The sequence below is a fragment of the Dermochelys coriacea genome, chromosome 26 (assembly GCF_009764565.3).
Source record: "Dermochelys coriacea isolate rDerCor1 chromosome 26, rDerCor1.pri.v4, whole genome shotgun sequence".
Classification (NCBI taxonomy): domain Eukaryota; kingdom Metazoa; phylum Chordata; order Testudines; family Dermochelyidae; genus Dermochelys; species Dermochelys coriacea.
In genome coordinates, this window is record NC_050093.1 from 4,368,074 (window position 1) to 4,393,465 (window position 25,392).

At 46.1% G+C, this 25,392-nt stretch overlaps 1 protein-coding gene across 3 annotated transcripts; it reads left to right on the forward strand.

Annotated features, from left to right (window-relative positions):
* Positions 1-804: 804 nt before the first annotated feature.
* On the forward strand, positions 805-25,392 carry RNF122 (ring finger protein 122). 3 transcript variants are annotated; one of them, XM_038384794.2, is made up of 6 exons: positions 805-1,170; positions 14,409-14,565; positions 20,794-20,839; positions 22,021-22,062; positions 22,646-22,728; positions 23,867-25,392. In XM_038384794.2, exons 1-6 carry the CDS (start codon positions 1,146-1,148, stop codon positions 23,979-23,981), a joined length of 468 nt encoding a protein of 155 aa, XP_038240722.1. In that variant the 5' UTR covers positions 805-1,145; the 3' UTR covers positions 23,982-25,392. The 3 variants fall into 3 exon arrangements, with proteins under 3 accessions (XP_038240722.1, XP_043358978.1, XP_043358979.1); XM_043503043.1 differs by lacking the exon at positions 805-1,170 and adding an exon at positions 1,344-1,446; XM_043503044.1 differs by lacking the exon at positions 805-1,170 and adding an exon at positions 2,406-2,537.

Below are 25,392 nucleotides of genomic sequence, written 5' to 3' on the forward strand. Positions count from 1 at the left end.
AAACTTTTTCTTCTTCCGCCTGCAGCTACGGCTATGCACATTAAATGGCCTGTGGGTGTGACTGGCCTGGATTCAAATCCTGGAGGAGGCCTGGCAATGGATGTGAAACACAAAGCTGTGAGCTACATAAAGATTTCTGGGGCTCAAGAGAGAGGATATATTTATTATTTATAGGAGAGTTTTCCACCGCATTGAAGTTACTTTGAGCGTGGGCCAACGGCCTCATCCCAGGGTAAAGAGCCTTGGAGTCCTGAATTCTAATCCGAGCTCTACCTCTGATTTCATGAGAATGGCCCTAGACAAGTAACTTCCATTATACCCCAAGCCTCGATTTCCCAATCTCTACATAACAAGGATATAGTGATGTCTAATTAGTGTCATGTTAACACAATGTTGTGGCAATACAAAGCCCGGTGTAAATGCTAAGAAGTATTGTAATTTGTGACCTTCAAAGGGAATAAGAGGCGCTATTCTACTTTTTAGGATGTATATGCCCTAAAAAGCAGACTAGCTCGCTTGTAGAAACATGCATCTTTAATCATTAACTCTTAGCAGACTCTTTGATGACCCTCACACCTGTGAAAGACAAACCCAGCTGTGTTTGAGTTCACTAACAGACTTTCAAAAATAAATTTAAAGTTACATTGTATTAGCTAAGTCCATATGCAGAGAAGCACACATTGCCTGAAAGCCATAGGCTGGAGAGACACTTCAAAGCCAGCCTATCACGCTCAACCTTTAAAAGGAAAGTATGTTAATGAGCCATGCAGCTCAGGCTGTGATTGGTTGTGTGTGTGGCTAACAAGCTAGAAGGGGAGGCTGCTTCTTATCACTCTAAGCCTTATAGAAATGTATCAGGGAGTAGGAGGCAATCCCTAAGCAAGAGCTGCTTGTAAATTGCAATTGTAGGATCTAGCAAACTAACAGGCCCTTGTTACCCAAACCATCAACTTTCCTGCTCTGCAATTCTATCATTATTTGCTCTGGGATTTTTCTTTTGTCACTTACAAACCCATCAAGCCTGTTTCCTGGACTGCTGGTAGTGAGAACAGAGCTTTTTCCAGTGGTGCTAACTCCCCATCCCCGCAAGTGAAAGGATCCTCTTCTCTATTTCTCTTTTCCTTGCAGGACTTTGGGACTCATTGATGCACCCATTTCAGTGGTGTAACGGTGAGTAGCTGGTTGTGTGTGTGTGCGCGCGTGTGCTAGTTGTGTGTGTGTGTGTTATGCATGCAAAGTCTCCTTGTATTGAGAGGAAAGTGGTTCCCCTCCCCACATAGACACCAGCTGTGCCCAAGTTCATTGTATTACATGATGGGGTGGGAAGCTGTTCCTATTTATAAAGGCAGACTGACTCTGTAAACAAAATCCAAAGATATTTTAAAGAGATAAAAAAAGTCTGTCATTTCCTTAGAGATCTGGAGTGGGCGAGATCTGCTGAAGCATGTGAAATGCAAGCTCAGGCTTTGTTTCCACTTTCCTCTTTGTGTTTGTGTGTGTGTGTTTAAAGGTGGCCTTGCTAGTGATTCATTTTTCCAGCTTTATTAAGTTTATATGTATGTATTTCCCACTCACATTGTTAAATTTAATTATTCATGTTAATCTGAGATTTTATTTTCCCCTTCATCCATTTGTGATTGGAGTTTATAGTAAGAATTTGAATATGGTTAATTTTAATATTGTTAAACAATTACTAGGGTGAGCCAATTCATTCACACAGCTTCCATTAAAAACAAAGCTGAATATGATATTGCTCTTGAAGCATTTAGCTTCTGTTGTGGCTAATAAAGATCAGCAAACCTTTGGGATACAATTCCCCCCAACCACCAAATTAGATTTGCTTATACTGCTGCTTTTTATTTTCCTTTACCAAAAAAAAAAGGGTCTCTATTGTCTTTAAATATCAAAGTACCTTTAATACAATTCTAAATCATTTTATAGAAATCTTTTAAGTTTAGTTTTAGAAACTTCTTATTCCTTTTCTGCTGTTTTCCTAGTCTGATTCTCTCTCTCCTTCCCCCCCCCCCCTTTTCCTGTGGTTTTAATAGCTAGCAGATGTTAAATGCTCTTTGTATGTAACATGGTTAATTACAAGAAGAATCCTTTCTTGGACCTACTCAGGCTGAGCTTGGATCAATTATTTCAAGAGGCTTTTGTTCTAAGCCTAGTTTGCATTGCATTTCCCCCTCCCTTAATTGTATATAGTTTCATGAAATTTAACTAACACATGTCACACACACAGTCGATTGGCCATGTGCTCAAAGACAATGGAAGGGAAAAGGAAGGGGAGTGGGGAAGAGAATCAGTTTATTTCAAGTACAGTGAATCCTGCTTAGCTCCAGTGAATAGAAGCCAATTACTAAATTAATTTGCCATGCATTCATTTCTGATGCTGCTTATAATGAAATTCCCTCTTTCAAGGGGCCACAGATTGGGAATAAACCTGTTAAAAAAGAAGACTCAAGACAGGGCCTTGTATCTCCACTGTATTATGCTAAACATACAAAAGGGACATGAAGACAAAATCAAGTATATTTGTGAGTTTTTTATAAAAATAATAAACCATTTTTTATGACGAAGTGGTTCAAAATTGTGCTGGGAATTCTATCATTAAGCCATAGCTGAATAACAAAAGTCAGTTTATTAAATTTCTGAAAGAGCTGCAGGCTTTGAAGTGAAATATAATGCAACCAGTGGCTACCTCTTCATATACTGCCTGTTCTCATGTAGCTTTGGGGACAGGAAGCCAATGGCCTTGCCATATGTTAAGGCCAACTTGTTCTGAATGAATGCATTCTCTTTAAAATAAGATACATATAAAGACATCAGAGAAAAATGTTCAAACCTGGGTGCTTAAAATTAGCCTTCTACATCCATATCTAGGCTCCTAAATAACAGAGACTGGGATATAGAAGTTCTGAGCACCCCCAGCTCCATTGGCTTCAGAGGCTGAGGAGGCTTGGAAACGCTGAAAACGAAACCACTCTATTCAGCCACTTAAGCATGATTTAGGAGACTAATCTTAGGCACCTTGGTTCTGAATTTTGGACCACTCACGTGCTTAAAGTAACCATGAGCATAAGTGTTGGCAGGATTGGGGCCTTAGTGTGTTAAGCCTAAACGCTGATAGACAAATTGACCTTTCAACATAAATCAGGTTTGTTGAATATTTTGTAGCAGCTTGTGAATGCTACAGGTAACTTTGAGTTCCAACTTCCATGTTTATTATAAATATATCAAATATTCTGCTTCTTGTTGAACTATTTACAGAATACTGAATTATATATTTATATGCTGTCATAGAGAGAGATACCAGTGGGTAAATGAGAGTCAAACGAGCCACCTACCTGTAGCTTTATGTGGAGGGATGCCATGACCCCCATTGTGCACTGCTTGGTACAGAGATGACTGGTTTGGGGGAATGCATGTGTTTAGAAGTCTTCTAGCATCAGAGCAAGAACTGCAATGGATGTTGCCTTCTGTTTACAGATGTGGAACGTGTACCTTTTTTTTACCGGGGGGTGGGAGTGATGTTTATTTAATGACTGGCTGAGTTTCTGATTCATCTCGTTAAACAAAAAGAAAAGGAGTACTTGTGCACCTTAGAGACTAACAAATTTATTGGAGCATAAGCTTTCGTGAGCTACAGCTCACTTCATCGGATGCATTTGGTGGAAAAAACAGAGGAGAGATTTATATACACACACACACAGAGAACATGAAACAATGGGTTTATCATACACACTGTAAGGAGAGTGATCACTTAAGATAAGCCATCACCAACAGCAGGGGGGGGAAGGAGGAAAACCTTTCATGGTGACAAGCAGGTAGGCTAATTCCAGCAGTTAACAAGAATATCAGAGGACAGTGGGGGGTGGGGTGGGGTGGGGTGGGAGGGAGAAATACCATGGGGAAATAGTTTTACTTTGTGTAATGACTCATCCATTCCCAGTCTCTATTCAAGCCTAAGTTAATTGTATCCAGTTTGCAAATTAATTCCAATTCAGCAGTCTCTCGTTGGAGTCTGTTTTTGAAGCTTTTTTGTTGAAGTATAGCCACTCTTAGGTCTGTGATCGAGTGACCAGAGAGATTGAAGTGTTCTCCAACTGGTTTTTTGAATGTTATAATTCTTGACGTCTGATTTGTGTCCATTCATTCTTTTACGTAGAGACTGTCCAGTTTGGCCAATGTACATGGCAGAGGGGCATTGCTGGCACATGATGGCATATATCACATTGGTAGATGCGCAGGGTGAACGAGCCTCTGATAGTGTGGCTGATGTGATTAGGCCCTATGATGGTATCCCCTGAATAGATATGTGGACAGAGTTGGCAACGGGCTTTGTTGCAAGGATAGGTTCCTGGGTTAGTGGTTCTGTTGTGTGGTGTGTGGTTGCTGGTGAGTATTTGCTTCAGCTTGGGGGGCTGTCTGTAAGCAAGGATGGTCTGTCTCCCAAGATCTGAGAGAGCGATGGCTCGTCCTTCAGGCTAGGTTGTAGATCCTTGATGATGCGTTGGAGGGGTTTTAGTTGGGGGCTGAAGGTGATGGCTAGTGGCGTTCTGTTGTTTTCTTTGTTGGGCCTGTCCTGTAGTAGGTGACTTCTGGGTACTCTTCTGGCTCTGTCAATCTGTTTGGAGTTCTACATACACTGCTTCCGCCGACGTGCACGAGCTGAAATTGTGGAAAAGCAGCATCGCTTACCCATAACCTCAGCCATGCAGAACACAGTGCCATCCACAGCCTCAGAAACAACTCTGACATCATAATCAAAAAGGCTGACAAAGGAGGTGCTGTCGTCATCATGAATAGGTCGGAGTATGAACAAGAGGCTACTAGGCAGCTCTCCAACACCACTTTCTACAAGCCATTACCCTCTGATCCCACTGAGAGTTACCAAAAGAAACTACAGCATTTGCTCAAGAAACTCCCTGAAAAGCACAAGAACAAATCCGCACAGACACACCCCTGGAGCCAGGACCTGGGGTATTCTATCTGCTACCCAAGATCCATAAACCTGGAAATCCTGGACGCCCCATCATCTCAGGCATTGGCACCCTGACAGCAGGATTGTCTGGCTATGTAGACTCCCTCCTCAGGCCCTTCGTTACCAGCACTCCCAGCTATCTTCGAGACACCACCGATTTCCTGAGGAAACTACAGTCCATTGGTGATCTTCCTAAAAAACACCATCCTAGCCACTATGGATGTAGAAGCCTCTACACCAACATTCCACACAAAGATGGACTACAAGCCGTCAGGAACAGTATCCCCGATACTGTCACGGCTAACCTGGTGGCAGAACTTGTGACTTTGTCCTGACCCATAACTATTTCACATTTGGTGACAATGTATACCTTCAAATCAGCGGCACTGCGATGGGTACCCGCATGGCCCCACAGTATGCCAACATTTTATGGCTGACTTAGAACAACGCTTCCTCAGCTCTCGTTCCCTAATGCCCCTACTCTACTTGCGCTACATTGATGACATCTTCATCATCTGGACCCATGGAAAAGAAGCTCTTGAGGAATTCCACCATGATTTCAACAATTTCCATCCCACCATCAACCTCAGCCTGGACCAGTCCACACAAGAGATCCACTTCCTGGACACTACGGTGCTAATAAGCGATGGTCACATAAACACCACCCTATATCGGAAATCTACTGACCGCTATTCCTACTTACATGCCTCTAGCTTTCATCCAGATCATACCACACGATCCATTGTCTACAGCCAAGCGCTACGATAGAACCGCATTTGCTCCAACCCCTCAGACAGAGACAAACACCTACAAGATCTCTATCATGCATTCCTACAACTACAGTACCCACCTGCTGAAGTGAAGAAACAGATTGACAGAGCCAGAAGAGTACCCAGAAGTCACCTACTACAGGACAGGCCCAACAAAGAAAACAACAGAACGCCACTAGCCATCACCTTCAGCCCCCAACTAAAACCCCTCCAACGCATCATCAAGGATCTACAACCTATCCTGAAGGACGAGCCATCGCTCTCTCAGATCTTGGGAGACAGACCAGTCCTTGCTTACAGACAGCCCCCCAATCTGAAGCAAATACTCACCAGCAACCACACACCACACAACAGAACCACTAACCCAGGAACCTATCCTTTGCAACAAAGCCCGTTGCCAACTCTGTCCACATATCTATTCAGGGGATACCCTCATAGGGCCTAATCACATCAGCCACACTATCAGAGGCTCGTTCACCTGCGCATCTACCAATGTGATATATGCCATCATGTGCCAGCAATGCCCCTCTGCCATGTACATTGGCCAAACTGGACAGTCTCTACGTAAAAGAATGAATGGACACAAATCAGACGTCAAGAATTATAACATTCAAAAACCAGTTGGAGAACACTTCAATCTCTCTGGTCACTCGATCACAGACCTAAGAGTGGCTATACTTCAACAAAAAGCTTCAAAAACAGACTCCAACGAGAGACTGCTGAATTGGAATTAATTTGCAAACTGGATACAATTAACTTAGGCTTGAATAGAGACTGGGAATGGATGAGTCATACACAAAGTAAAACTATTTCCCCATGGTATTTCTCCCTCCCACCCCACCCCACCCCACCCCCCCACTGTTCCTCTGATATTCTTGTTAACTGCTGGAATTAGCCTACCTGCTTGTCACCATGAAAGGTTTTCCTCCTTCCCCCCCTGCTGTTGGTGATGGCTTATCTTAAGTGATCACTCTCCTTACAGTGTGTATGATAAACCCATTGTTTCATGTTCTCTGTGTGTGTGTATATAAATCTCTCCTCTGTTTTTTCCACCAAATGCATCCGATGAAGTGAGCTGTAGCTCACGAAAGCTTATGCTCTAATAAATTTGTTAGTCTCTAAGGTGCCACAAGTACTCCTTTTCTTTTTGCGAATACAGACTAACAGGGCTGCTACTCTGGAATCTCGTTTAAACAGTAAGTGGGGTGAGGCTAGCTCAAAGGCCTCCACTTGCTCAAAGCCCTGATTCTGATCAGTGTGGCTGGACCTGGCATCTGCGCTGATCCGGACGGGGCAGTGCATGCAGACTCTTGCACCCAGCAAAGTCAATGGAAATCCTGCCATACCGCTATTGCAAGCGTAGGCCCCCAATCCTGCAATGGTTCTGCTGTCCATTTCTCATCTGCAGGCCTATACATGTTTGGGGCGAAAATCATTCTCACTGGGATTGCTCGGGAGTGAATTTGGCACTTAGACTCTGTATGATCTCATGCCTAAATACGTGCTAGCAAATGCAATCTTGTCCTTGACAAGTAACTTTGAAGGGACAGTGTCAAGTGCTGTTTTTTTTCTCTGTAGTTTCCCTCTTAGAATCTCTTGGGGGGGAAAAAAAAGAAAATTTCCCACCTGTGCTAACAAGTTTGGTCTCCTCTACCTCAGCAAACAAATTTTTATTTTTTAAAAGTCCTTGTGTTGCCTTTAAATGTTGAAAATTAGCATGACTTGTCTCATTGCATCCTGGTTTGTGAGCCAGGATCTGTCCGCACAGCTCTGGGAAATAGATTAGATTATTGCTGTCGCTCATTGGTTTTTGTGGTGGCCCTATACAAATGTAAGCATTTCCTCAGCAAAATGGAGCAGTGGCTTCTACATCATGAGGGGAGCTTTCCTCACACAGGATGATTGGTTAAAAAGTTCAAGTGCACATCTTGTCTATACACAACATGCACTATTTTGCTTAAACGGATGTAAATCCCTACATGAATACTCTTATTTCGAATTAAGAAGGGTTTTGTTAATTTAATCTTAAACCTAAACCTAATCCTAATTGATTTAAGATAATCCTAAATAAACTCTCTTAAACTGAAATAAGAGTCTACACAGGGGTTTGCATCAGTTCATCTAAATTGGATTTACGTGAAACAACATAGTTGTACATGTGGACAAAAGGCACCACTAGCAGCTGGCATTTAACCACCTTGCCATCAAGACCTGCTCCAGGACAAGGTCTTTGTCTAAGCTAGAATTTAAAGGCATGGTGTTTGAATTAGGAGGAGCCTTGGTGATTATTCAACTAGTTTAGCATGGGTCAAAGCTTATGCTGCCTCGGCTAGGCTACACTTTTAGAACTTTACCTAACATGCTCCAACAACACACCTTTAAAATCAGAGTCTAGATGAAGCCTAGGACTCTAGTTTGCTGTTGGAAAGGGACACTACCTCCAAGTCTGGCTGGCTCCTTTTCTGGCATTTCTAACTGGATCTCTTGGGTTCTACATGCCTGTTTTTAATGATACTTGCAAAGTGGGTGCATCTAAAATTAGCTATGTTGTGGCTGGAGAGCACACTGAAGAGCAAGGTCCCCTTCTTCCTTCAGAACAGGAGTGGGGGGATAGTTGCTAAGGTTTTATTCTTTCTCCTCTTTCTCCTCAAATTTCCCACTGTTGCTCTTATAGGTTTGACTCCCACTGCTAGTTCCAGTGAGAATCTTAGTTTAGAGGCATGCGTTCCAACTACTGTGTCACTAATCCTGCTTGGAGCAAGTCTTGATGGCAAGGTGGTTAAATGTCAGCTGCTAGTGGTGCCTTTTGCGCCTTTTGCTGCCACCAGTGGGAAATGTTAGGAAAATAGTCAGTAGCCAGAGCATGCTTGTCCCCAAGCACGGGGCCATACTAGAACCGGAGAAATGTGCTCCCAGAAGCAGAGCTTCTGTGCAAGGGTGTGTGTTTACGGGCATGTCCAAAGGGAGCAAAGGCAAGGTCCCATCTAGACTACACATTGTTCCAATGTTAGTATCAGGTCCCCTGATTCAGTTAAAACTAGTGTAGGTGAAGGCCTGCTGGGAAGCTCACTCTGACACCATTAATGCTTAAGAGCTCTCTGAGGTCTGTCTGGGCTTCATAAATAAGAAGCCAGGTACTACTATTATTATATGGACTGTCCTTGCCTAACTCACCCTGTCTTTCTATGCACATATCAAGATCCCCTGTAGCTGGCTTTCCTTTCTCTTTTCTCTCTTGTTTTGAGTCTAGCTCTGGGCCCACATATTTATGATGGGGATTTCCCACCCCATCATAAATGCGTGATTAATTAACTACTCAAGAGGCTTCCTCATAAGTCCAGATCATCTTTAGATGAGTAATGATAACCTGTCATACAACTAGGCCGCTTGCCCCCAGGTGTTTGTTTTACATTGTCCAGATGCAAAAAAAACCCTTTAGAGTCACCACTTTCAGGGTTCAAGGCAAGAGAAGCCATGAGCTGGGAGTTTCATACTCAACTCCCCAGCCAGAGGGGAGTCCAAACTCTTTGAAGTCTGTCTGGAAGCATGACAACAGGAGCTGAACACATGGCCTGATGTCACTTGCCCGAGATCACACAGGGAGTCTATGACAGATCTGAGACTTGAACCCAGATCACCTGCTTCCTAGTCTAGTGACTTTAACTATATCCTTCCTCTGAGTCGCTAATAGACCTCAGACTGCTAGAGAGAGATAATTCATATAACTGAGTAGCAAATTCTGTCTGAAAATCTTTGCACAGAGACATTGCCAGGATATAGTGGCTAGCACTTTACAGTAGGTGCTAAAAATTGCTCACTGCTTCAAAGTAGACTTCTGTTTCTTAAGTATGCGTGGCCCATTATTACCATCATTAGTCATCAGAAACTCAGCCAGTCATTACTGTTTGGGGGTGACTTCTAATGGGCTTTCCTGTGCTTTCCTGTATCCAGTAACAGTTGCTCCACTGCCTGCAGCCCAAATGAGGACTCTAAGTTAAATATGGCCACAATGGATACCACCATTTGTGTCATTATTTTTGATGGGTGATTTAATCATGTTTTGATAATTTCTGATTAGTTTTGCTCAGAACAGTGAGAAGAGATCACTTCTCTCCAATCTCTTTTCCTGCCCCTGATGATCTAGAGAGTAGGATGTTGGCAAATGTGGAGTATTGCTCTATTCCAGTATGGCAAGAGAGCTTATGATCTTTTTCAGTCCAACAGGAAGTAGCATAGGAGACTAGATAGACCATTTATTTTATTCTGATACAAAAAAAGGCAGGATATTGAGTTAGATGGGCCTGTCCCAATATGATAAATGCTGTTTCCTACTGTAGTGGAACAGATCACTGGTCTATATAACCCCGTATCCTGCCCCTCCCATACAGGAACCGATCACTGGTCCATACAGTCAAGTAACCTGCTTCCTGTCATACCAGATTTGATCACTGTTCCATCAGGTTCAATGAATACCCAATGCTTCAAAACAGTGCCAAAAAGATGCCCTATAAAGCTAGCAGTACACACAGGTGATGGTATGTGGAGTTTCATTCCTGACCCCTGGAAGGATCAGTTTACACCCTGAAGCATGAACTTTGACAGCTCTTATCTTGATTTGTATCATTACAAATTTTAGTACCAAACATATAATTATCCATCCAGCTATAGTATTTGGCTCTGACCCTCCCTGCAGCAGCAATGTGAGTAGGGGTTGCAGAATCTGGTCTTTGAAGGTAAGATCTTTAGGATAGGAACCTTGTGTTCATGTGTTTACAAGGATTGTGCGTGCTTACTGTGCTACCGAACTAATAAATACCTCCTATGGGGGGATGTCTGGGACTTCAGAATAGGAAGAGCTGAATGTTGTTGAATAACTACTATTTAATTAATAATACTTCCGTAGCACTTTTCATCCCAGGATTGTCCAACGCTTTATAGCTGTTGATTACATAACCCCACAGTCCTCTTCCGCAGGTAGGGAAGTGGCATCATCTCTATTTAATGGATGGGTAAAACAAGAGGTGAGGTGACATGCCCAAGTTCATACAGTGAATGCGTAGAAAAACTGAGTGGATTCCAAGGGTGACATCCTGGCTCCCCTGAGGTTGGCGGGCATTTTGCTATTGAATTCAAGGGGGCCAGGATTTCACTTCAGCAGCCTGGGCTCCCAGTCCCCTTCTGTACTCACAGTCCCTCCACAGACCCCACCCCATTCACTAGACACATGCCGCTGTCTCCAGGCAGCTGTAGCTCCGCTTCTCTGTGCCTCCTGCTTTGCTCCTATGAGAGTCTGGTTAGGAGGGAGATGGTGCTGCTTTTGGAGCATGCAAAGCATCCCCCCTTGACTTCTGTGCTCATGCGCCACTGTCCACAACTCCACCAATTGCCCTGCCCCTCTCTGTTTCTAATGGCAGAGGGGAAATTTCACCTTGTTATCAGAGGCTGCAGGGAGGGAAGGGGGATTTAATTGGCTGTAATTAAAGCCGTAAGTGTTTCTCTAGGAGGATTTTAATGAGATTCAGCAGAGCAGGGACACGGGGTGCTGGAGCGGAAAGGGGAGAGGAAGAGGCACTTGAGAACACAGATGGGGCCTCAGTTCAGAGACTGCTGTCCTTTTAAATTCCCATTTGAGCACAATCTAAAGTGAAATCAAAGCTCCCCTTTTCATTCGGTCAGCATTATTTTGAAGTACAAAGCCGGTGCCTTTTCATGGCAGAATCTTGCTTTGCAACAGCTTCCAGGGGAGTTAGTCTGCACTGACTTTGGGGGTTTTTTCCCCCTGCATTCTTCTCTTTGTTTGAACTGCATCTCTCTCCCCACTCCTTGAGACGGTTGGGGAGATTATAATCTTTTATAATCTGTTATAATAAGGGATGGTTATAATCCCCTGCTTTACCATTGCCCTCCTACCAGAGCCTGCTGTGCCCCATTTAGGGCTCCTGGGCTGATGCCTCTGGAAAAGTCACTGTGATTTTGCCATTAGCTCTAGTCCCAAATTAGATGCATCCCTGGTGGGTCCTGTGGGTTTCCAAAACCTAAGGAAACAAGCCTATGAATGTATTTGGATAGAGAAGTAAAATCCCATCCTACCCTCTAACACCAAGATGACCTGCAGAAGGATTGCCTTGGTCAGTGTATCTGGGTACACATGGGCATATTGGGCCTAATTCAAAGAGCACTGAAGTCAATTGCAAAAAATCTCCTTTACTTCAGTTGGTTTTGGAGCAGGCCCATTGAGTGTATCCCCACTCCTGGCTTGGAAGCAGGAATCTCGTGAAGGATCTAGTCAATTTCAGTTTCTGGCTCTTGTGCGCTAACACACAGCTGGAATGACACATGCCGACTGTCCCTGTTTTTCAAGCATTTTTCTACTGTGCCCTTACATTGGACTAGGAAGGGAGTTTGTGTATTTCTATGGAGATAGACAGTATGTGCTTGTCTTTCTTCCAAAGCCTGGCTTCCTGGCTGTGGTGCTTTTAGTCCAAGATGCTGAAGGAGGATGATCATTTTTATAAAAATCAGTTTCCCCTGAGATTGAGAAAAGCATAGATCAAAAGCAAATGGATGGTGTCCCCTTTGCTCCTCTTTTGACAGTACCTATAACAGAGAAGCACTCACCATTCTGCAGAACTGCATTGTAGCATCTGCACTGTTGAGGCAAAACTAAGGCCTTCTCTACACCAGAGCTTTGCATTGATTCTAGATAGCTGTGTAGCTGCACCAGTGCGAACCCCTTAGTATAGACAAGCAAAGCTGCTGTTTAGCTTGTAAACTCTTTGGGACGTGGACTGTCTCTTTTTTGTTCTGTTTGTACAGCACCTAGCCTGGTGCAGCCCTGGTCTATGAGTGGGCCCACTAGACGTTGCTGCAATACAAATAAAAACGAATAACAATAATATTTGCACTGTGCAGCTAACCTCTGCAAACTGGCTTTTAGAAGTTTATCCCATCTAAGCTGGGGGGTTTCACCAGCTGCTGAAATCAGGGCAAGTCTCCAGTGCAGATAAACCCAAAGATTGACTTGCAGAACTGAAATCTCTGGCCTTGGGGGTCAAGGGGAACGTGCTAAGAACAGCGTCACAACAAGAATCCAGTTGAGGTAGAACAAAGGTGGCCTTCAGCTAAGGCAATCCCCAAGGAGCCCTAACAAGTCTCGAGTCTCCCGAGGGAAGATCTCCGGGAGATAAAGGTATTGCATTAAAGATGTGGCAATGGCCATAAAAGAGACTTTGTAAAGAGGACATAGCAAGGCTATTCCTTTTCTCTCTCACACACACTCATTCACAGCTCCAGAGCAGGGTCCTTCATTCTACAAGCCACAATAAATTTTCTGCAGTTGGACTGAATCCTCTCTAGTGGATGCTTGGGTCAGAGCAAGACTCCCATTTGCTCTCCTGTGGCGGTGTTGGCCCCACAAGGCTAATGGGAGTGAAAGCATACTTTGAGGCAGTGAAATCAGCCGTGAGGACTCAGACTAATGGGGAGCAGAGAGATGCTGTGTGAGTAGAGGCCGTTCTTACATAGGGTATGCCTGCACTTAGGCTTGGAAGAATTTGATTTTTGTTTGTTTATAATTTTGACAGATAAGAATCAATGGCTGATTTTTAAGCTTTTTTTTTACCCATTTTAAATTTTCACAATTGTGAGAAATTATGGTGGGAGAGCATCAGAACATTCTTTAATGACCATCGATGTTGAGATTCAAAACATTAAAGCTTTATAAACTGTTAAAACACAAATTGTCAATGCCACATGCCAAAAAATACAAAGTAAATCTCTTTAAGTCAACTCTGACCCGTTTTTACTATTCATTCACTAGTCCATTGGTAACCAGCCTAATTCAAAAGTCTAGGTCACTGGATTTTAACTCTAATAATTTCTTAAACAGGATTTTCTTACTTTGCCTATCTAAATTAGTAGTATTATTGGTGGAAATAACTTTTCTTTGGTTTGTATGTAGGCGATGAAATCAACGTTTACCAATTTAAAAAAAAAATCTAATCCTTCCAAACCTATGCACGCTGCAAAAAAAGGGTGTTCTTAACTGGGGTTAGCTAATTGAGGTTAAAGTAGCAGTGGAGACATGACAATACGGCTTTTAACTCGTATTAGCAGCTGAGGGTCAACTCCAGGTTGCCCTATAGGCTTAAGTTTGAACTGGTAATCTGCTTTGCTCTGTCTTTCCCTGCTGTTCGCTATCCCAAATTAAGAACACCCCTCCTTTTGCAGTACACCCCTCCTCTTAGTCACTTTCTTCTGCATAGCTACCCATTATGGTGCATGATGTGTCTGAGGAGAAACCACGGAGGTATCTGTTCAGTGGCTGGAGCTCGGATTAGTCAGATTCCCTTCCTTCCCACTAAGGATTAAAGCCATAACTATAGTGTGATGGCCAACACCCCAGGAACTGAAAGGGCATCTCCAAAGCTAGAACCATCAATCTTTACATCTTGAGTTAAAGAACCAGGCTGTCTAGCTGGGGGATGTAACAAGAGGAACAACACAAATGCTACAGTGGGTTACAATTGCGCTGTCTGTGCCCCAAGCAGAGAATTTGGGGAGGGAGAGTTGCGTTTCTCTAAGAAGGGTAAATTTGATCTTCCATTTTCTCTCTTCCGTTCTTCGTTCTAAAGGCTGTTTCTCTCTCTCCAAAGGATGCTTCTGTGGTTTGGGGCTGATTTATACCAATAAATCGTGCACAATGCCTCCCATCACCTTCCAGGATCTACCGCTGAATATCTACATGGTCATTTTTGGCACCGGCATCTTTGTCTTTGTGCTCAGCCTCATCTTCTGCTGCTACTTCATCAGGTGAGCTAGGGACCCAATGGGGTCTGCATGCATCTGGTTTGGAGGATACAGGGGAGTCTGTCTATCAGATGACTTCAGGGCTCCAGCCTGGGAAAGTTTCACCCCCAGCTGCTTTTTGGGTGGTCTAAGGACACTAGTGCCCATGGGGCAAACTGGAATTTTTTTAGGTGAAAGCTGAGAGTCTCACGTAATCACATGCCACCAGGAGCTGGGTCTTGAAGAAAATCCTGAGACTCATGATAAAATCCATGATAGTTGCAACCCTGACTCAGACTAACTTACCCTTGTTTTAAGAACTCCCATGAAGAATCCTAGCAACCTCAAACTCTCACTGATCACTGAGCCTAGTGGGATCCCACTGGGGTGAATCCCAGACAAACCCACTGAACAGCCCCACTGTATGGAGTCACTTTTATATACATATAATACAAAGATCTATATGTTCCTTTCTCTTTTTGCTTGGCTACCACAAATGCCTTAAATGTTGCATTAGCAAATTTTTCCTCCAGCACACAAACACAGGAGTTTGTTATCGTAGGGTTGCTTACGAGCCCTGCATTGAGCACTCTGATTTGTTATTGTAGGGTTGCTTATGAGTGCTGTGCTGATTGCAACTGATTTTTTTTTTCTTTAAAGAGCCCTCAAACATATGGTTTGAATAAGACAAGTGAAGAGCTTCATGGGCTTTGCAGACCTTTGTGTGAGGGGAAATACACCATTGGCTCTGCTGACCTCCAAGTCCCTTTAAGGAAGCAGAAGTAACATGCTTCCCATTGCAAATTATAATCGGAGGCTGTCATATACCTCATTCATACCGCAATCATACAGTCATTCTACCACAGTGTTTTTTAGGGGTGACCCCTTAAAAATAACCATCCCTCCTTCCCCATCCCTGTACGCCCTGTAATCTGCTAGGAACCATTTGTCAAGAGCAGTCGTCCCAGCTCTCTCCCCGCCAAGGAGGAAACAATCAACTGCTTGCCAGACACAGAGCTGATTTGTGTTTGGGGTTACAGAGCCAGGGAAGGAGGAAGAGACCTGCTGCAAACCTGACCCCTGTGTTGACATGCACCAGGGGAATTCTGCAGATGGCATAATCAGAATATCTGGGACTATTTTTAGAAGCTTTGCCTAGCCTCCCAGAAGCTGCCTGTCGCCTCCATTCCTAGTCTGAGATCTATTATTTTTATTAAACCTATTAGAATAATTTCATCTCTTCTGTGTCACTAGAGCCCATCCGTCTGCCTTGAGCGTCATGGCTGGTCATGGTCAGAAATCCATGAGCATTAACCCCATGTTTCCTCAGGCCTGGCGCTGCTGGGAAAGCTCTCCACTGGGGAGGGATGGAGTTTGGGATGAGGGCTGGGAGAGGACAGCGGGGGAAATATTCTGGTAGGATTGAGGGGATTTTTGCCCCAGCAAATCAAGTATCAAAAGAGGCTTCTGAGCAGCAATTTCCCTTCCAAATATGGAGGCTTCTGTTGTCATCTGGTCCTTCCATGTGTCACCTTTTGGAACAGCAGCTGTTAATTGTACAGTACATTCGGTATGTACCACGCATAGGGCTAGAAATGAACAGCTTCTCCCACTCCAAATAAAGCCCCTCCCATCGCTGAGTAATACGTTGGGGAGACAGCAGAAGGGAAGGGGTGTTTTCCAGTGTGGACTACCAGGCAAACTCGCATGCTCACGCCCAGAACAGCATGGGAAAAGACTGGGTTAGTGGTCTCAGTCCAAGCCTGAGAATCAAGACATCTGGGTTCTTTTCTGGACTTTGCCACTGTTAGACCTTGAGTAAGTCATTTAGGCCTTTTTTTTTTTTTTTTCTTTTTCCCCACAAGCAGCCTCTGATTTTAGGTGCCTCCATTTTTGGCAGCCCACTTTGAGATCTGTGCTGGCAAAAATGGGACAAGGAGCTCACCCCCTTCTTCATACCTCCACCCAGGGTAGCCACAGCAGACGCGGGAATGTGGAAGGACTTGGGCATTTTCAGCACCATGTTGTCTAACCCTGCTCTGAGCCAACTGCTTGCCGCTGCCTCTCTGCTGTTTATTTCCATAGCCTCCTGGGAAACATTTGCCAAGAGCACTCGCCCCGTTTCCCCAAGGAGCAAACAATCGACTCCCTGCAAGGGCTCTGAGCCAAGCCAGGATCCTGGTCTCTGCAGGGCTCCATCTAAGTAAGGGAGTTGGACTGAGCAGATCAGGAAGTGGCAGGAAGTCGGGGGGGGGGATTATTCAGGTGACTGAGCAAGACTGATGTATTGTTTATAGGGGAAGGGGGGAGGACGTGTCTTTTCATTACCCTTCCCCCTGGAAGAAGGCTATTTTTAAACTCTCGAGTTTAGCAGCAACTGAGATTTCTAGAAAAGTTCGAGTGGGTTGGGGAAAAATTCAATTCATTACCCCACAGCTGGGCCCCATCCGGCTCTGCTAATGCACTTCAATTCTACCCTGCAGCAGCCCCTGCTGTCCCAGTCCTGAGACCCTGTCCAGCTTGCCTTTGCACCTTACTCATGTTCTGCAGCCCTTCCATCCTGGGCTCCCCCCTCAGCTTCCCCAGCTCTGCTAGTGCCCCTCAGTCTTGCAATTGTAATGTGCTGTGTGGGATGGATCTAAAAGAGTCCATCCTTTGCAAGGGAATGATCAAACCTTCAGGAAACCCGAAGCTCCCCGATAAGAGAGGGGGCATCAGTCCCCTCCCAGTACCCCGTGATCTAACTCTGAAGCCTTTGGCAGTGTAATATCTGCCTTTTTGCCATGCCCCATAACTTCTGGATTCTGCAGTGGGATCTTGTTGGGGGCAGGGAGCACAGCAGCTGCCTCTCACAGGCTCAGATCTGTTGCCCACCCTGCCAGAGAGACTGCTGTGGACACAGTACCCTTGCCCCATGCTAGCTCATGCCAAGCAGCCCTGCCCTGCCCTGCCCTGCCCTGGAACTTGTCCCCCACCCTCAGCTGCTCCCTTGCTCCAGTGATTTAGTTAATATTATTAATTAAAAATAATAAGCTGTTGGGTCTGGAGGAGGCACTGAGTGACCTGGGTTTTTTACAGCTTGGATAATAAGCCTGGTTGTCTCTCTGGCTTGCACGCATGGGGCACTGGGGAGGCAGGCTGCCCAGGGAATTGTTCTGGTTGACAGTAAGCCATTCCTGCAGCTGTTACTCCCCTCCTGCTTACAGCACATAAAGGATGCTCTGTATGTGTGAGGGGCCCTTCTCAGGCCTCTGCTGTCTAACATTCACTTGGAGGCTGGGAATGAGCTGAGATTCTGAGAGTGAGAAAGAGAGAGAGAGGGAGAGAGAGACATGAATACAGTGAGAAGAACCACAGAGATAAATATACAGCCTCCTGTCAGCCCCAGCTTGCCAGTCATACACACAGGAGATGGCTCAGTAAGAACCTCCCAGCATTTTGCTTTTCCACACCCATGTATAACACGCTGGCCAAGTATGTGCTGTGTTCCATCCCTCCACCCCATGTCTTGGCACTAGAGGATAACAGCCTACAACTGCTACCCACTAAATTACTCCTTTAGCCTGTGCTGGATGGCATTGGGTTCAAGCCCTGCTGTCAACCATGGGGAGGGGTGGCTGTTGCACATGTAGGGACGTGGGGGTTTATTTTCATTTTGTCAGCAGTGATTATTCCGCACAGGGAGGCCAGGACAAGCCTTATAGTCCCAGCTTCTGTATCCAGTTAGAGCAGTGGATGGGTGATCCTGTGACACTGGTTCCCTGAACAGCTTGAGGAAAGCAGCTACTCTGACTTCCTGGGTTCAAAGGGGGACTGCAGATGTGCACAATGCTCTATGGTCGGAGGGCAGTGAGGTAACCCAGCCCAGCTGTAATACAGACAGGTGCGAAACAGGAACTTGTCAAGGACCAGGTGCTGCATCCTGTCCCATCCCCTGGGGAATAATATCCCTCTGCATAAATCAAAGCAAGAGAGGAACACGTGGGAAAATACAAGAAGTTTCTGGGTAAGCTGGGAGGAGCTCTTTGTCCTTATGGGGCTGGGGCATGTGTCTTATCTGGCCCTATCACACATTCTCACCCACCCATCCTCCCTCCCTTCTCCCAGGGTGTCTATAAGCCAGGCTCCTCCCCATCTGTGGCTGGGTGCAGCAGGCAAACAGCTTGCAAGATGCTGGCAGTGCTCAGGGAAGAGAAGCACAGCTTATAGACACAGCTCAGTTGCTGGGTAACAGACTTCCCAGGCTCCTGCGATGCTCAGCCAAGAGGCTTTTCTATGAGAGCTTCATCGCAGTGGGACTGGGGGGGTGATGTTTCCTGAGCCAGGGGTGCAGGAGAAACGAACAAAGCCTGCACTGGGTCAGGGATCTCTTTTTGTCACCACCGTGTGTAACGTCCCACTGGAGTTTTGGGACAGTGCTGCCTCCCCCTCCCCTGCTCCCTCATCAGACCGAGGTTGGGGCCAGGCCAAGCTGCTGTTGACAGGTCAGCAGAACTCTGGCAATACAGTGCTTCCTGGAGCGCTCACTACTTCCTAAGTGAAACAATTGGGGCCTCAGGCTGCATGATCTTATCGGGCCCCATCCTCTGATTCCTGCTGGTATTTTGGGAGATACTGTGCTCTGTTTAGCAATGAACTTGCTGCCTTTGGACAACAGCAGACTAGTGTCCTGAATAAATACCCTCCCTGCAGCAGTGTGTGTGCGAGCTGCTTTCACTTGCAGAGGAGTGAAGGGAGGGACGTTGTCTCAGTTTTATTTGGATCATGGACAGGCCTGGCATAATGGTCCAAGCACAAATCTGGGAGTTGGGTACGTGCGAGTTCTAGTCCCACCTCAGAAATGGCTTCCTGTCTGTGGCCTTGGACAAGACACTAAGGCCTAAATTCTCCAAAGTGACCACTATCTTCAGCTGCCTGTTACCGGGTGCCCAACTTGATGCACCTTGGGCTTGACTTTGGATTCTAACTTCTCTAGCTGAAGTCAATGGGAGATGCAGGTGCTCAGTGTGTCTGAAAGGCACAAGCCATCTCAAACTGGGGTCCCCAACATGGGAAATCCGCAAATAGGAGGAAGCTTTTGAAAATCTGTGTCCAGCTTTATGGGTTCCCATTATGAGTGCTCAACACTCTACGACACCCATACACCTCACTGTTCCTACCTGATGCTTCTTCCCTGAGCGGGGTTATTAAGTGCCAGGGTGAATGTCTGAAACACGTCATAAATGCACTTAATTGTTAAATATGAATGCTGAAAATCTCATCTGATTTTTTTTAACTGATATAAAGAAGTGTAGGAATTCTTTTTTAAAAAAATATTGAATATATGGTCAGTGAAAAGTTCTGGACTGACTGCCCTAGAGTCTCTTATGAAAAGGCCCATTCACTCTGATTGCAATGTACTTTGCACTATGAATAAATCTCTGTGGGTGGGTGTCCCTTAATAATAAGCTTTGTCCTTTAGTTTTCATAAAATTGTCCTTTATTTCCTTGGTCGCCCTTCCAGGAGGAGCTGGAAGAAGGGAGCTCATTCTCCTTGGCTTATTCAGTCCTTGGCTTCTCTGCTGAAGCCAGAAGCAAGGGGGCCATTTAGTGAGAAACATGCCATGTTTCTTTTTGATACAGGCACCTCTCAGACTATACGCTGGACAAAGGTCACCTCTTAGAGAATCCCAAAGAGCCTTCAGGAAGTGATGATTTTTAGTTGCTGATGGTCATGATTGAGTCTAATCTTGCCAATTATAGAGCCCAAGCCAAATTCCCCTCACGCCTCTTGTGCCCTTAGATCAGATTTGCATTAACAATAGAGCTCAGCAGAGAAAGCAGGCTTGTCTCTGACCTTCTCATTGTCCTGCTCAGGCTTTGATGGCCTTTCCTGGTCCTCTCCAACTGAAAATTCCCATATCCCACAGGATCACTGGAATCAAATGAAGGGCAGAGTAAAGGTGGTTTGAGTGTGACCTTAGGCCCAGATCCTCAAAGGTATTTAGGCATCTAACTCTCCAAATCAATGGGGGTACCAACCTCCTAAATATCTCTGAGGATTTGGGTCCCAGTAACTGTAGTTGGTTTGGGTCTGAGGGGGATGGATGGTGTGTGTCTGTGGGGATATCTGTGTGAGATGATGTATGTAGGCTTTATGCTGTATTTCCTTAGTTTTATGAGCTTGAGTTTTGCATTCGAGTACCTTATCAGCCTCAACTGGCTTTCACAAAGCATGTTTTATGACAGAATATATTATTTTTCCTTCACCAGCAAACTTCGGCATCAGGCACAGAGTGAAAGATTTGGATACAAGGAGGTAAAGCGTGGCTAATTTCTAAATATTTCAGTACGGTTTCATGGCAGGCCTATGATATTTACAAGCATGTAGATTAGTGCTAGTGAGGGGTGGGGATTGTGAGCCATGCACTTTTCTATGAGGAGCTAGACTGACACCAGAAAAAGCCATCAATAGGAATAACTTGAGGTCACTGCTGACCCGGAGCTGGATTTGAACAGATAGCTTGACCTTCGTTTCTAGAGGCAGGGTCTCAGTACAGCTCTGTTGTTCACAAGAGGGTGAAATTCACCCCTGAGTGGGAGACCAGTGCAAGGCCTGTGAGCATACCTCCCAGGCCTTCAGAGTAGAGACACAAGTAGTGCATAGGATCTGAGAACCTACAGAGAACAGAGCTGAGGCATGGCTGCGTATTGGGTCTGAAGGGGAATGCCCAGGGTAGTTTAGTGCTGGGCTGTCAGCTTGGAGAAAGCCACTGAACTGAATAAAGAGCCAAAGCAAAGCCAGTGCTGGGAAAAAGCCAGTCAGGATTACAATGGGAATCGTATACAATAGGGGTATAGGCCCCGGGCAGTCTTGCAGCAGAAACACCAGCCACTGCAGAGGCTCTTTGTCCAAGGTCAAATATCCGAAAGGGAGCAAAAGGATTTTATTTCTGGGGAGGAGAGAGAGGGACTGTCACTGCTGGCTGGAGTCAGGAATGGTGTGGTCATGTGCAGGGCAGGCCTCTCCACAGAGCTATGCCAATGCCCCTCAGTGCTGACCTGCTGTCTGCTCTTCTATTCTAGGCCTGGTCTCCCCCATATTGCTCTGCCAATGTCCTTCAATCCTGATTTGCAGTTCCTTGACTTTCCAGCTCTGGGAGCCCTAGAGTTCCTAAGTCCTGCCTTGCTGTTCCATGCCAGGGCTCCCCACACACCGCTCTGTCGATGCACTTCAGTTCTGACCTGCAGCCCTCCTTGCTCTCCCAGTCCTGGGGTTATCCTGAGTCGAAGCTCAGACTGGCGGAATTGTGTGCCCGTTATTAGTTAGCACTGCTACTACTTGTGCACTGCCTGCTGTCTGGATAAACAGAGGCCTTCTGTCTCCTGCACTGTCAGGCTGACAACTTTCACAAGCACAACATTTGCTTAGTTAAAAATAACCACCCCGGTCATTTTGATAACTGCTTCTGCCTGCTTCTTTTCCCTTTTCTCCCACAGGTGGTCTTGAAAGGTGATGCCAGGAAGTTAAATTTGCATGGGGTAAGGACAGCCTCCACTCTGATTTTTAACCTGAACAGGCCTCGTGGGATTACTGCCCCCCTCTAAGCCCCTTTTCTTTCTGCTCTTGTTACCTGAAGGATAAGAGAGAGGTCCAGCAGGACCTGAGCCCTTACGCTAATTTCGCTGCCTGGGAGCAGATGCCTTTTAACAAAACTCGTATCTTGTAACAAGATGGGGTTTCAAGGTCAAACGACCATTCACTAGCCCAGAGACCTCAGCTTACCCACCTGGGACTACCACTGAGTCACTGTGTGACCCCACACAAGGCCTGTGTCATGCTGAGGATGCTTTTTGAGGGTCATTTGGGTGGCTCTGGGAGACAGAGATGTTAGGTAGGCCCCTACCTGTGCAGATGCAGCCTGTTATCAGTGAGCAAGCTTCCCTTCCGAGGGCTGTTTATTGGCTGTGTGAAAGGGAATAACTTCCCTTGTGCCGAGGGAGCAAAAGAGAAGCGGTGCTGGTGCTGGTGTGCGACTGATTCCGTCGGGGCTCTCTGGTGCCTGTGGGTGTGATGCTTTGTTCTGCAGGCTCATTTTCCCCCCCCCACCTTGTCTCCCCACAGCAGACCTGTGCCGTCTGCCTGGAAGACTTTAAAGTGAAAGATGAGCTGGGAGTGTTGCCATGCCAACATGCCTTCCACAGAAAGTGAGTAGCTGCCAAGGACAGCCCAGATCCTGCTCCGTGCCCCCAGCTTGGCCCAAGGCCCAGTGTTCAGTTATGCCTCTCGTGCCTGTGATTGGAGAGAGGCCCAGCCCATACCTCATATAGCTCCTGGGTGGTAAGGGGCCCCACGTCTGGTCCTTTCCCCTCTCAGGATGGCAAAGATGCCCAGAGCAGCTCTAAGCCAGCTGGATAATAATGTGCACAAGTCACCTGGCTACACCCCTTTGCCTTTTAGCCCTATGCTAACCCAGCTGGGGAGCCAGGACACACTTCCTCCCATCATTAGGGCTCAGCCTGTCTTTGCTTTGGGGATTCACATCTCGGCTGGGTGTAAACTGGCCAGGAATAAATTTAGGCTGGACATGAGAAGATGGTTTCTAGCCACCAGGGAGTGAGGCTCTGGACCAGCCTCCCACTAGGAGCAGTGGGGACAAACAGTGCAGGGCTTGTTTTAAGATGTTGGTAAATTTGAGTGGGGTTATACAATGGGGTTGCCTGTGATAGCAAAGGACTGGACTTGGAAGACATGGGAGGTCTCTTCCAGGCCTTCGGACTGAGTTTCTAAATCAGCACGTGCAGCTGGCCCCCTTGATTTCTGCAGTCCCCTTCCACTGCATAAGCGGGAGCAGGGAATCCAGACTCCAGGAAGGGACAGATCCCTGTTAGAACAGAGTCACTGCTTCCCCCTCTCCACGCAAAGCCCGTGTTCAGAGAGAAGCACTGACTAGGGAAGGGCGAGGTGGGAGATCTGCTTGGGACTGTCCCACTCCTGAGCACGGGGGAGGAACAGAGGTAAAGCTCTCTCCTACTTCTGGAGCCTTCTCACACTCGCATGCTTTGGGATCCCTGGATGAGGGGGCAGGGCACCAGGGTAACATACAGCAGCACGTTGATAAGCAAGGGAGAGAATGGGAGGCGCGTGGACAGCTGGGTACAGAGAAGATAAATGACTCTCTTCCCATCTGGCTGGGTGCATGCCAGTTGCAGGAGCCTGCTGGGTTGCATGGGCCCATGATGTCGTATGTGGGAGGGCAGCAGTGAGGAGGGTAGTGGGCTTGGGAAGCTTGGGAAGGACACGTCTGTCCTAAATTCACCCCCTCCATCTCTTTCTTGGCTGCAGGTGTCTAGTGAAATGGCTGGAGGTTCGCTGTGTCTGTCCCATGTGCAACAAGCCCATCACAGGCCCCACGGAGCCTCACCAAGGCATTGGGACACTCCTGGATGAGCTGGTGTGAGGGCCTCTTTTCTCCCCCAGAAAGCCAAACAGCCATGCAGACGGACCTTTTCCTGGTGATCTCTGCACTTAACCCCTCCACCCACCTCTCCTGTGGATTGCTAAGCCAGCAGCCCGTGATACCTCCTGCCATGGGCATATGGCCCCCTCGTAACCCCTGGGACAGATCCATTGCCATGAGCGCAGGAGGAAAGCGAGCTGCGTCCCCCGTGAAGTACACAGAGAAGGAGGGGTTGGCCCAACTCTGGGGTCAGTGGGACCTGAACGTCAAACTGCTGCATGATGCATGAAGGGCCTGGGAGACTTAATTGTGCCCCTTCCTAGCTGATCTTGCATGGACGTCTGATTCCTTGGCACCAGGCTTCTGAAACTGGATATTCCTTGCAGAGACCACCCCGTTCAGGGTGGGAAGCAAGGCAGGAGCCTCCTCCCCAACGCCCCAGGGACTGTGGTTCAAACCTACCTGCCACTGCTGTTCTTAATAGGTTTACTATAACCCTCTTTCAAAACCAGAACTTACATTTAGGGCCTTAACTCTTCCATAGGTCCCTTCTAAAGGCCAAAGCTTTAGCTCTACTACAGCCAGCCAGGAATTGTCCCCTGACTGCTGGAACCACAGTACTGATTCTTATCTATGGCCCATTGATGGGATCTCTTTGTCTTAAAAAATAATAGTCAGTGTTTACATAGGGCCTGAACAAAAACAGAAGCCACAGAGGGCATGTTATGACTGATTAGATCCTGTTGGCAGAGCTGGACTGTTGCAAGAGTGGGAGGGGTGTTTAGGGAACCACAGCTGGGGGGCAGGGAAATGCCCCATGTTGGACATTAATATTCCTTTCTTGTGTCAGGCTAGCAAGACCTTTTAGCAGCTGGTGGAGATGGTTTGGAGATGTTTCAAATACAAAGCAAGTTTTTCTTTTGAATTATTTTTAATTTAAACTTGGAGGGTGTTTTTTTTATTTTGTTTTTAAAGTCACCTCAGAATTTCCTTCCAGCTCAGATTGCGCAAAACAGTAAAACCGCTCTGAGATATTCTGTTTTGTACGTTGAAAGTGAACTGTAACTGTTTGCATAAGGCAGAAAGTTTGGGGAGAGGGAGGGACTGATGGGTGGAAAATCCAGTCTGGATTCCCCCACCTCCTCCCCACTATGTTGCACTGTAAATAATAATTTTGTATGTATTAATTTCCTGACTGCCTCAGGCTTCCTATACACCCCTGAGGATGGGGATTTACAGTTTTATGTAAAACAATAATTAAACTGAAGACATCTCAGTCTAAATTGTGAATGTTTGTTGCTAGCAAGGGGGTGGGGGGTCTGGCAGTAAGTTCTCAAAGCATAAAGATGTCTTTTCTTTGGACACACAAAGTTGTGTGTGTCCAAAGGGGGGTCCTCTATAAACATTCACA